This window comes from Sciurus vulgaris, assembly GCF_902686455.1.
Source record: "Sciurus vulgaris genome assembly, chromosome: 9".
Taxonomy (NCBI): Eukaryota; Metazoa; Chordata; class Mammalia; order Rodentia; family Sciuridae; genus Sciurus; species Sciurus vulgaris.
Genome location: NC_136469.1, coordinates 28822922 through 28835934, shown reverse-complemented (window position 1 = coordinate 28835934; position 13013 = coordinate 28822922). Strand labels below are relative to the sequence as shown.

The 13013-nt window shown below is 33.2% G+C and overlaps 1 protein-coding gene across 4 annotated transcripts in view; it reads left to right on the top strand.

The window, feature by feature from the left end:
- The window catches only part of LRBA (LPS responsive beige-like anchor protein), a 723813-nt gene that overhangs the window by 172634 nt on the left and 538166 nt on the right, over positions 1–13013 (top strand). For all 4 annotated transcript variants that reach the window (XM_079154183.1, XM_079154182.1, XM_079154184.1 and 1 more), the window contains exons 19-22: positions 614–722; positions 1311–1392; positions 3622–3745; positions 4028–4220. In XM_079154183.1, the coding sequence (XP_079010309.1) occupies positions 614–722; positions 1311–1392; positions 3622–3745; positions 4028–4220 (508 nt within the window). The remainder of the gene's footprint in view (positions 1–613; positions 723–1310; positions 1393–3621; positions 3746–4027; positions 4221–13013) is intronic.

Below are 13013 nucleotides of genomic sequence, written 5' to 3'. Positions count from 1 at the left end.
ATTTGTATATTATCTATGACTCTTAATGATATAAGGGTAGAGCTGAGATATGACAGAAATCAAAAAGCCTAGCATATTTACTGTCTAAATATTTGCAGAATAGGTTTGCTTATCCCAGGAATAAAATTAAAGTTTGTGATCTCTCAGTTTCCACGTTTATGCATGAAATGTTGATTTTGATCCATGTGTTTTTATAATATTTTTCTTCCTAAATAATCTTACCTTTCTTCTGACTTTTCCTCCCCATTGCTTTTCTCCTAAAGTACTTAATTGTACTTGAGATGATCATTCCCTGGAGAGCTGTCTCAGTACTGGCAGATAGTAACAACTTGCTACATAAATAATTGCTCTGAAGATTTTGATGAAAGGTTTTGCAGTGCTGTGGGTTAGCCAATCTTATTGTTTTTAACTTTAGCTATCCCTATATTGTAGTTAGCATTTTTCTAGTTAAAAGTTTTATAGTTTTGAAAGTTCTAGGTTGAAGAACATGGGAGAGTAACTGACATGAAGTTTCTAATTTAAAAAATATTTTTATGTTTCCTGTGTACAACATGCATACTAAATAGTGTACAATAAAACTTGCATTTGATGATTTCTTTTTGTATAATTGTAGGAGGAAAGCAGAAGTCATGCTTGGGCATGGACTGTTTTCATTGCTAGCTGAGAGACTCATGCTTCAGACAAATCTAATAACAATGACCACATATAATGTCCTTTTTGAGGTAGGAATTTAGTTAGAATGTACTGTTACAAATTTATTATTATAAAAGTGCCTGTATAATTGAGTTGTCAGTGTCTAAATAAAATAAGGCCATTTAGGTTCATAATGCACAGGTTTGAAATTATTAATATAAAGGAAATGTGGCTGCACTTTTATAAGTCTATTCATTTGTGAATTACTAAACAAAGTAGTTATTCCTGTTTATGTGTTTCTTCCACTGTATTGACTATTTGATGTCTCATTTTGAAATTTATTTTATGTGCATAAAATATTTATCATTGAAAGACTATATACTAAATTTTGACCATCACTGTACTTAGAGTTCCTTAGTAGTTATGCTAATATTGTGATTATGCTAATGCAGTTTATCGTATTTCTTTTGTAGATTTTTTTTGATTTTTCGATTTGTTCTTTTTAGATATACATGACAGTAGAGTATATTTTGACATATTATACGTACAAGGAGCATAACTTATTCTAATTAAGCTCTCATTCTTGTGGTTGTACATGATGTGGATTTATACCAGTTGTGTATTCATATAACATAGAAAAGTTATGTCATATTCATTCTACTGTCTTTCTTTTGTAGATTCTTATAGAGCAGATTTGTACTCAGGTGATACATAAACAGCATCCAGATCCTGATTCTTCAGTAAAGATACAAAACCCTCGTATGTATTTTGTACATTTTAAAAACACTACTTTTGCTACTTCAAGGGAAAGACACTATGAAAAACCCCAAGTTAATATTGTTGAAATAGATTCTTAGATGAATATTTCATTAAGGGGATGTTATAATACTAGTTTTATGTTTAACATCAAATTTACCTTAAGTTATGAAGCTTTTATAAAGGTTTTGAAGAATTACATTTGTAAGATTTTGATTTAATTGTATGATCAGATTTTCAGCAAAGTTTCAATGTTAGTATTTAGTGATGTCAGGCTAACTTACATGAACCGTGGAGGTAGTTTTCATCTTAAATTACTGTCAACATTAAGAATACAAAATTTGGAATGGGAGAATGTCTAGTATGTTTAGTATTCTTTATTGGGTATGAATGTAGTCTTGATAGTCTTCTGATGTTTAGAATTCTTAATTGAACACAGTGTACATTTTCATCTTGTTTTTAAGAAGATCATGGTATTAAAATAACTAGCTTGTAGAGTTTTGAAATTTACCCACTTTTTGTTTGGTGAGGTGTTTGTGGAGCATGCTACTTCATGCAAAGTTTGAAAAGACAGTTCTTAAGTTTCATTTCCCTTCGCTTTCAGAGAAATATGATGTCATTATTTTTGAGAGTAAAAAAAATGAAAATATTGAATGTACCAATTTTAGAATAATATTACCTTAGCCCATTTTGTGTTGCTACAACAGAATATGGATAATTTAAAGGACCAGAAATTTATTTGATCACAGTTTTGGAGGCTGGGAAGTTTGAGATGAAGATTATTGTAGATGATCTGGTGAGAGCAAGGAAGGTAGTAGAGCAAGCCAGCCAGAGTCTGTGTGAAGCCATATGAGGGCCTTAATCCCACTGAAAGAGCCCTAAGGGCCTCATCAACTCCTAAGATCCCGCCACTGGTATTATCACATCAGCAACACTTGGAAGGAATACGTTCAAATCATAGCAGTTCATCTGCTTAATACTAATGCACTGACTTGGGAAAGACAGGTAGTGTAGTATGGTGGTTCAAAATGAAGGCACTTGGATTAACTCCTGGTTACATATCTTACTAGTTTTTTGATTTTAAATCTAGTGCTTAATTTTTAACTCTAAAATGAAAAGATAATAGTATTAACTTCTTATTGTGTAAGGATTCGGTTAACTGTATTTTTGTAAAATGGTCCCTTGTGATAGTATATCTTCAAAATTAGTGCAGTTATCATCATCTTATTATGATTATTATTGTTCAGGTAGAAAACTTTTGAATCTGTCATTAGAAAGAATTCAGAAGTTGCTCCCCAAATATTATTAATTGTATGACAAAGGAGGATATTTTGAATTTACTGTTTGAGTTTCACCTGAAGCATTGGCAAAAGATTGGTTTAGAATTCCTAAATTTTCAATTGGATAAAAATTTGATATCGTGTGTAATTTTAAATTCAGAGTTATAGTTATCTTTTTTTAAAACTGTAAAGTTCTGGATTAAATGTGTATTTTTAAAGTATATTTTTCTTTAAGTTAAATTCTGGAAATTTAGTTAGCTTTACACTAAGATCATTACAGTAGCACTCTTCTTTGCATTTGTTGGGGGGATGGGAGTGTTGAATAGATTTTAATTTCCTTTGGAATTTTTGTCTAATTTTACTTTTAAAATTATAGAAGAAAATTTTCACAGCTTTTAAATTCACTTTTGCAAAGGAATGACTATGTATATACCATAAGTTTTTTGCAGAATCTGAATGTATCATTTTTTCAAAGATTTCGATTATAATGCTTTTTTTGCTTTTCGTTTTTAAAAATCAGCTTTACTGTTAGGCAGAGACTAAAGAGGGTTGCCAGCAGTTTTACTTTGATTTATTCATGTATAATTTGAACTAGTTTTATTTTAACCTTTTAAAATCCAACTCTGGGGCTAAGGGAGTAACTCAATAGTACAGTGTTTGCTCAGCATGTACGAGGCCCTGGCTGGGCTTGAGCCCCAGCATTGGAGGGAAAAATTCAACTCTGCTTTGCATATTCAAATCATGGAATTAAAGTCCTTCTCTTGTTTGTCAGTGCTTTCTATTGAATGTATTATTATTCCCTTGTGTAGACTTTTATTTATTTTTTTTAATAACAAGAGGTTTTTTTCAGTAGATATTTATGAAAAGCAAACTAAAAATTTATATTGATGACCTTCCTTCATGAATTTTTTGTTGTGTTTTGGTTTTTACTTATTTATGAACTATCTTACAGAGATTCTAAAAGTAATTGCGACCCTACTTCGAAATTCTCCCCAGTGCCCAGAGAGCATGGAGGTTCGCCGAGCCTTTCTTTCTGACATGATTAAACTTTTTAATAACAGTAGAGAAAACAGGAGGTAAGCTGGATCAGAAAGCATTGATTTGAAGCATTCAAATCTACTTTTGTATGAGCCTATTTTTGTCTAAGAAAAATTGCTTAGGAAATACTGTGAAATGAATTTCCATATTTTTTTCTTATTAAAGATATGCAAATAATGTACCACAGTTAATAATTATTAGTATCACATTGTGTAACTGTTTTGTATTTGGGTTTTTTTTTTTTTTAAACTGGTAGTCTTTCAAAATTTTCAGGTGATTTTATTTTATTCAGTAATTCAGTATACTTTTACAATTTTCAGGAGCTTGCTACAATGTTCTGTGTGGCAAGAGTGGATGCTTTCTCTCTGCTATTTTAATCCCAAGAATTCAGATGAGCAAAAGATAACAGAAATGGTATATGCCATATTCAGAATCCTTCTTTACCATGCAGTCAAATATGAGTGGGGAGGCTGGCGTGTGTGGGTAGACACCTTATCAATCACACATTCAAAGGTAAGTTTTGTTATGAAAGTGTATGTTAGTACTTTAAATATGTATAATTTTGAATTTTACTCAATTAAGAAATTCATGTAATAACATGGAAAAAAGACAAGTTATTCTCTGAAAGTGAAGTGAAGTGAGAGCTAAAAAAAGGAAGCAACCAAAGAAAATATTTCCAACTTAAGAATCAAAAGAACTTTTCAAATGTCAATTTTATGTATATTTAATTTAGTGAAATCAAACCTCATGTAGCAGCATTTGAAATTAGTAAACTCTTTTCACATGGTTTGCGAATTTTGCAGTTGTTCAGAGCTTTTGAACACAAGGTGGCGCACTATATTCAAAGATGGGAAGTTGTTCTAGTAATGTAAGGTGGTTGAGAAAAAGGAAAAACTCTGGCCGAGGTTTGCACTTTGCTCATGTTTCCAAGAATCTCCTAGTCTTTTTTTTTTCCTTTTCCCTTCAACTTAAGCCAGGGTAAAATTATTTATGTATAGGCTTTCTTTTCTTTTCTTCTTTTTTTTTTTTTTTCCTTTGTTTTTGTGGTGCTGGAGATTGAATCTTAGGACCTTGCCAAGCCTTCTGCTGAATGAGGTACACCCCCAACCTTATGTGTACCTTTAAAAATCATTAATTATGAATATTCTAGACATATGAAAACATGTAGTGAACAGTGTATCTTCCAACATTTATGAAATTGAGTTCTTTTCTCCAGATGCTTTGTCTGCCATTCTTTGTTCCACCCCCTCTCTCCACATTGTAATTTGGTATTGTCATTTTTGTGTCTTTTCTATACTTTCACTGTATGTATATATAACTTTTTATTGTGGTATTGGGGATTGAATCCAGGACTTTGTGCATAATGGGCAAATGCTCTACCTGTGAACTACAATCCTGACTCTTTAAACTCTCCACAATAAGTAATTTTATTTTTCATATTTAAACTTAAGATATGTGTTATCACACTAAATGCATTTTCTGCAAACTGTTGTTCTTATTTACTATTGTTTAAGATTCACTGACATTGATCCCTGTAGTAGTGTTCATTTTCTCACATTTGTCTTATGTGATGTGACCTTATCTGTGTACTAATTGATGAGCATAACATATATATTCAAGACTTTCTTTGTATATATTTTTAGCAGTGGAATTGCTAATTCATAAGGTGTTAATTGTTGAACTTTATGAGATAATGTAAAAGTTTTTACAAAGTAGCATTATCTGTTTGTATTTTCACAAGTAGTGTTTAAGTTCTCAGTGCTTCACGTCACCTCATTGCTTGGCTTGACTAGCATTTTGAGATTTGCCCATTGTATCATCACATTCTCAATCTGTATTTTCTTGCTTTTTGGGAGTTTTTTATATACAATTGGTCTTAATATTTTGTTAGATGTATGACATCTTCTAATTCGTGTCTTATCTATTTATTATTAGAGTTTTATGTTTGTACCTACAGAGAAAATTTCCCATTTCAAATAATTGGTAAAATTTATTAGTTTTACTTATAGTATAGGCTATTTGTATCTTATGTTAGAACTTTTTTCTTATTCAGAAGGAATGCAATTACTTAGATTATAATTGAAAGGAAAAATGAACAAAATGAAAAATTTTGGCTTATGTTAAAATGCTTTATTGACTTTCAGGAATATTCTGAAATATTTTGTCAGTCTATAAGAATATATTGCTGTTTCCTAAGTATATGTTTTAGTCTTTGAATAATTTGTAGTTATTTGAAAGTACCTAAGAATTATTCATTCTGCCTCCTCTTTTCTCAGTGAGAAGGCAAGCAACTGTTAGAAAGATTTATGAGCCGGGCACGGTGGTGCATGCCTGTAATCCTAGCGGCTCGGGAGGCTGAGGCAGGAGAATCATGTGTTCAAAGCCAGCCTCAGCAAAAGTGAGTTGCTAAGCAACTCAGTGAGACCCTGTCTCTAAATAAAATACAAAATAGGGTTGGGGATGTGGGTCAGTGGTCGAGTGTCCCTGAGTTCAATCCAGATACCAAAAAATAAAAAATAAAAAAATGAAGAAGAGAGAAAGGTTTATGAGATTATCTTAGGTTGGAAGAACCACCCTATAATTTTTTGTTTTGAGTTAAATCCAATGGTAAATAAGAGAAACATGTGATATATAAAGTCACTATTTTTAGTCACTGCATTTTTGAGGCTGATCAGATTAGTCCGAGTTCAGCTAATCATAACCTAAGGACCAAATCCTGTTTGACCTGTTCCTATAAGTAAAAATTTTACTGGAATATCGCCACTCCCATTCATTTGTATGTTATATATGACTATTTTGCATTTCAAGATTAAAGTTGAGTGCTACAGAAATGACCTGGGGTGAGATGAAATCTTAGGGTAGTTTTGATTTGCATTTCTCTTATTACTAGAGATATTTTTATTTTAATACAATTTTTAAAATGAAAAATTATTCTCATCCAAAATGATTTGGTAGTTTGTATGCTATGAAGTATTGCAGTAGAAGAATTTTAACTATGCTACCCCACTTAGGAACATACCGTGTGGTCTTCCCAATCTAACCCCACCCCTCCTCACCCCAAAGGTAATCACTATTTTGAATTTTAGTTTTATAATTCCCATCTTTTAAAAAAAGTTTGAAAGTATATTTTAAAATAAGATCTAGTTTTTCCCTTTAAATTTTTGTAGATATGACATTATATTATATGGAGTTTTTTTGTTATTTACTTTTTCTCCATCAAACCCTTTGTTTCTGTGATTGTTTTCATTATTACCTGCACCTTTGCTTAATTTGTTTTCACTCCTGTGTCTTAGGTGCCCTAAGGCAGAGGTTTCAATAGAGCTATGATAGGGTCTGATAGGGTCTCACCAAGTTGCCCTGTGAGGTCTCAAACTCTGATCCTCCTGCCTTAATCTCCTGAGTACCTGAGATTTTATAGGCATGTGCCACCATGTCTGGCGATTTTTACTTCCTTATACATTCCTAGATTACTTTTGGTCTGGATATTTCTAATAGTCTCTTATCTAGGTATTCTTTTCTTATGGATTTATTAAGCTAAATTAACATATGATGTTGCTCCCCTCTATAAATAATTTGTTCTTTTTTAAGAAGCACATAAGTTTTTGTTTTTTTTTTTTTTACAAAATAATTTCTGCCCGGTCTTTCACTGGGAACAGTGAAACCTGTCTTTAACTACTTCACTTGTCAGAAATCCCCTGTCTGGCTGTATGGTTTTAGTCTTTATCAGATAGCTTTGTTAAATCTTCAACTTTGTTTACTTACGCACTCCTTTGTATTTACCCAAATATTTTATATTTTTTTGTAGTTAAGTATCTGTATCACTTCAAAATGAGTTTTCATACTTTAAGGCCGTGTTAAATATGTGAATTCATAGCACATACTTTTCTCTTTTAGTCTCCTTAGTCATTCTTTCTCAGATGCTTTTATTGTCCTCTTTCCTTCACTTTCTCTTCCTACCTCCCAATCTCCAAATAATCAATCACTCTTCTCCATGATGTTCCTTGACTCGTATGGACTCTGGGTACTTGGTGTGGTCTGTTCCCCTAGTTGCTGCCTGGTCAACTCTCTCCCTCTGCCTTTCAGCGTCTTTTTGTTTTTTAGTGAGTATCTCCCTTTTCTTCATCCTTCTTTTCCTCTTTTCTTCTGTCTAGTATCTCCATTCAGTCTGTACCCTGGCTTTCTGCTTCCCCACTTATCCCCGTCTGTTCCCGCCTCAGTGAATCTGTGTCTGTGTCTGTGCTTCTCTCCTCACCTTCTGCTGTCGGTTCGCTGCCTCACTGGCTTTCCTCATTGAGTCTAAGGAATCTCATGTCCAGGTCTCTCTCCAGTTGGCGACTTCTTTTCTTCCTCTTCTCACTTTCCCTTTCCTCTTCCTTTCATTCCTTACTCTTCTCCCATTTCGTCCTTCCTGCCTTCTATTTGAGTACTTTCTAGTAACTATGAAAGATGAAATGAGAACAGATTCTTTTCCCAAATTATTTTCTATTATGGGAGGTAATATATGTATAAAAATAACTTAACTGCAAGGTTGGAGATCATAAATACCCCAGGAAATATACACACAGTGCGAGTAGAGACAGCTGCTACCTGGAGGTGTGTGGGGAGTTTTTGGAACAGATGTCATTGACTACAGCCTTAAGGAGTAATTAAGATTGAGCCATGTAGAGACTGGGGTAACAGGAATTGCTGATAGAGGAATCGGCATAAGCAAGGATACAGAGACGAGTCACTGAGGGAAAAGCGAGGTGACTTTGTTAGCTTGGAGGTGTGTGGACAAATGAAGAGTAGTAATGTATAAGGTAGCATGTGGATTGGCTTTTAAGCACATGAGCCTTAATATTGCTCATGTTCTGTTATTGGTTAAAAGTGAATTCTTGTACTTATCTTGGCTTCTGAACCAGTAAGCTCTCATCAGTAGAGATGAAGGGTTTTTACTTCTTTAAAAAAATTTTTTTAGTTGCATATGGACACAGTGCCTTTATTTATTTATTTATTTTTGTGTGTTACTGACCACCTAACCCAGTGCCTCATGCATGTTAGGCAAGTGCTCTATCACTGCCCCAGTTTTTTACTTCTTATATCTTCTATGGGAGAGAGATATTTTATATCTCTCACACTTCTATATACTTCTATGGGGATACTTTATATCTCCCATAGAATTGTGTCTAGTGCCAAGTTCTTGGCAGTTACACATTAAACATTTGGAGGAAGAAGGAAGAACTGCACCATCATTGTTAGTGCTATTTGGTTCAGCTGTCATGTGCCACTCTATGTGTGACCTTGTGCCCCAGTCTTCTCTTATTAGGGATCTGTGAAATAGCTGCAGTTATTCACAGTGTAATTTGAGGATCACCTCTTCAGAGTAATCTGGGATGTTCATTTTATTATGGTCTCCTGGGCCCCATCTCAGAATCTTAATCTTGTAGGAAGGTTCCTTTTATTCCTTACTCTACCCTTACCCCTCTGTCCTTACTGTCTTCCATTGGAGTACTTTCTAGTAACTATGAAAGATCGAAATCTGTTTTATCCTCTGTGCTGGGAACTGAACCCAGGTCCTTGTGTGTGCTAGGCAAGTGTACCACTGAATTTTATTCCCAGTCCTTTTTATTTTATTTTGAGTTAGGGTCTTGCTAAATTGCCCAGGCTGGCCTCAAAGTTGTGATCCTCCTGCCTTAGACTCTTGTGTAGCTGGAATTACAGATGTGTATCACCTTGCCTGGTGAAAATCTGTATTTTACAAAGTCTTGGCCAGGATTAGTGGCATGTGCCCACAGTACCAGTTACTTGGGAGACTGAGGCATGAAGATTGTGTGTTTGAGACCAGCCTGGGCAAGATAGAAAGAACTTGTCTCAACAATAAAAATATATTAATTAAGTTAAATAACCTCATATGGAATTTAAATTTTGAACACTCCTCTGAGTGTAGACTTTTTTTTTTAACTTTCATAAAATTCTCCTCTTCCTACCTTCACACTAAGCTGATAATGTAATATACTCATTAGAAAGCATCACGGAGATAGGCAGATTCTAAACGAATTGAATATGGACCTCGGTTTATAACCCCTTAGTACATTTTTTTATTACAACAAAAAATTGTTTTGTCTTTTCAAGAGCACATATTTGGTGCAGAAAATGTTAAAGGAGTATTTGTTATTCTTATATAGTATCTGAAATCAGTTTTTTAGAATCAACTTATACACAACACAAAGTGGGCTTTACATTTGTGTGTGTGTAGCTTATATTTTTCTTTACTTCAATGACTTGTGGTTTTAAATAGATCTTAATGTCTTTGGAAAGAAAATAGTTGTTTTTAGGAGAGGTCTCTTGTGTCTACTTTCAATCAATCTCTGACTCAAGTTTTAGGATTGCACTTATAAAATGAAAAAAAAATGCTGTTTAAGTATTTGTGCAGTATTTTTATCTTAATAAAACTTGACCCATCACCTTTTTTTTTTTTTTTGCTATAAAAGTGTGTTTTAAAAAACAAATGGCTGGAGTTGTGACTCAGTGGTAGAGTGCTTGCCTGGCATATGTAAGGCCCTGGGTTCAATTCTCTGCACCACATATAAATAAAATAAAAGATCCATTGACAACTGAAGAAAAATATTTTTAAAAATTACTTAAAAAAACCCAAATGCTAAAGTACTACTTAACTGCAAGATGGCAAAGGAAAATTTTTAAGTTGGTTCTTGTGGTTTCATTTTTAATTTTAGTTTTTGATACATGTCTTTTAGTTTTATTTCTTTTAGTAGATTTCCTTCAATGATAAAAAGGCTTTTTTCATTTTCATAAGATTTATACAAAGTAATTTATTTGAATACTGCTATGTTTATTGTTTTGGAATATTAGGTCTTGACATGTATTTTTAATATAAAATGGACAACTTATGCTTTAAGTCTTTTCGCATCAATATTTAATAAAAATTAGGCAGAATTGAAATAATTCTGTATGTTGGTGAACAATTGGTAGCATGTTAAAAATTCTGTTGAATTGGAACCAAATTTTCTCTCTTTAAAAATAGTCATTCTGAAACATTTAAAATGTTTTAATCCATACAGTAATGAAGTGATGCTTATTTTTTCCTTTTTTGTAGTCATTTTGAATTTCATTATCACAAATTTATAACATGGTTGTTGATAAAGAACTGATATGTAAAGAACTAATGTTGCAGAATTGGATAGCTTTTGCAGAGTTACATCAGGATACATGCAGCTGCTATAAAAAGCCAAAGAAACTCAATTGCAATTTTATTGTCCAGTTTGATAGATTTCCTGCCACCTTTGTAGCAGCAAAGCTGTTTGTCACTGTATGCAGCTCCTCCAACAGCTGAACTAGGGTTTATAAGCAGTAATAGGCTCTTCTAGTGTAACTGCGCTATGCTGGATTCTTTGGTCTCAGGGTTTCAGATGTGCATCTAGTAACCTTTGTGTCTTGTTTGTTGTCTAGGTTATTCTTTTTAAAAAATTTTTTTTTGTTTTAAGCACTCAACATAAACACTATAATACTGTTAAATAATACTGTCTTTAGTTGGGATGCCAAAATCCTTCTACTCTCTGATTAATATTTAAATTAAGTCATTCAAACTATTTTTTTTTCATTTCATTTCTTTTTTTTTCTTTTTTTATTGTAAACAAATGGGATACATGTTGTTTCTCTGTTTGTACACGGCATAAAGGCATACCATTTGTGTAATCATAAATTTACATAGGGTAATGTTGTTTGATTTATTCTGTTATTTTTTTCCCTTCCCCCCACCCCTCCCACCCCTCTTTTCCCTCTATACAGTCCTTCCTTCCTCCATTCTTGCCCCCCTTCCTAACCCTAACTCTAACCCTAACACTAATCCCTCCCTCCCCCCATTATGTGTCCTCATCCACTTATTAGCGATATCATTCGACCTTTGGTTTTTTGAGATTGGCTTATCTCACTTAGCATGATATTCTCCAATTTCATCCATTTGCCTGCAAATGCCATAATTTTATCATTCTTTATGGCTGAGTGATATTCCATTGTATATATATATATATATACCACAGTTCATTCAAACTATTTTGAATTATGAGACTTGTCCAAAAACATCCTTTTTCTCTCGTTTAGCTAAAGTCTTTTGATGCTGTATTTTGTTTGAACCTATATTGCCATAAGATAGACTGGATCTGTCAGTTAAAATAATAAACAAGTAAACATCACTCTTGAAGTAAAAATGTATTCTGATTACGTCTCCCCCAAAATAATGAATTTGGGTGAAATAATTATCTTAGATTAGTTGAAATATTTTAAGATTTTACTTAATGACTTAAGTGTAAATTTCTGTCACTTTACAGAAAAAAATATCATTTAGATTAGGTAAAAGCATGTAGAATTTAGTTTAAGAAAATTCTCTTAGGGGACTGGGGCTGTAACTCAGTGGCAGAGTGCTTGCCTAGCATGTGTGATGCACTGGGTTTGATCCTTAGCACCATTTTAAAAATACACAAATAAAATAAAGGCAGTCTGTCCATCTACAACTATTAAAAAGATTCTCTTAGGTGATTTCTCAAAAACATTTTTAAAAATCACAAATTGTAAACTGACACATATATATATATATATAAATATTTGTGTATGTGTGTTTGTGGTGGCTATATGATAAGGTTAAAAACTACCTATTTTAAGAAATTTCAGAAGTTAAAAATTGCCATATTTCATGAATTCCTATCATTTTATATTTAATTGCTCAAGTATTCTTTTATTTACTTATTTATGTTTTACAACTTTTTGATTTTGAAATAGTGATAGTACAAAATCAAAACTGAGAAGGACTGGGGATGTAGCTCATTGATTGCTTAATGTGTGCATTGCTCTGGGTTTTATCCCCAGCATCACAAACACACACACACACAACCAAGAAGCTGACATTGGTACAATCCACAGGTGTTTCACTAGTTATATATGAACCCAATGTGTGTGTGTGCCCATACAATTTTATCACATGTAGCTTGTGTCATATCAAGATATTTAATTCTGCTATGACACAAGACTTCCCTCAGGTTACACCCACTCCCTTCCCTAGTTCCTAATCCCTGGCCACCCTAAGCTGTTCTCCATGTCTGTCTGTCTGTCTGTCTGTCTGTCTGTCTGTCTGTCTCTATCTCTATCTCTATCTCTCTCGCTTTTAAAATGGACACAGCATCTTTATTTCATTTGTTTATTTTTTTATGTGGTGCTGAGAATTAAACCCAGAGCTTCACACATGCTAGACAAGCGCTCTACCACTGAACCCCAACCCCAACTCCTGTTCTCCATCTCTAGAATTACATTGTTCAG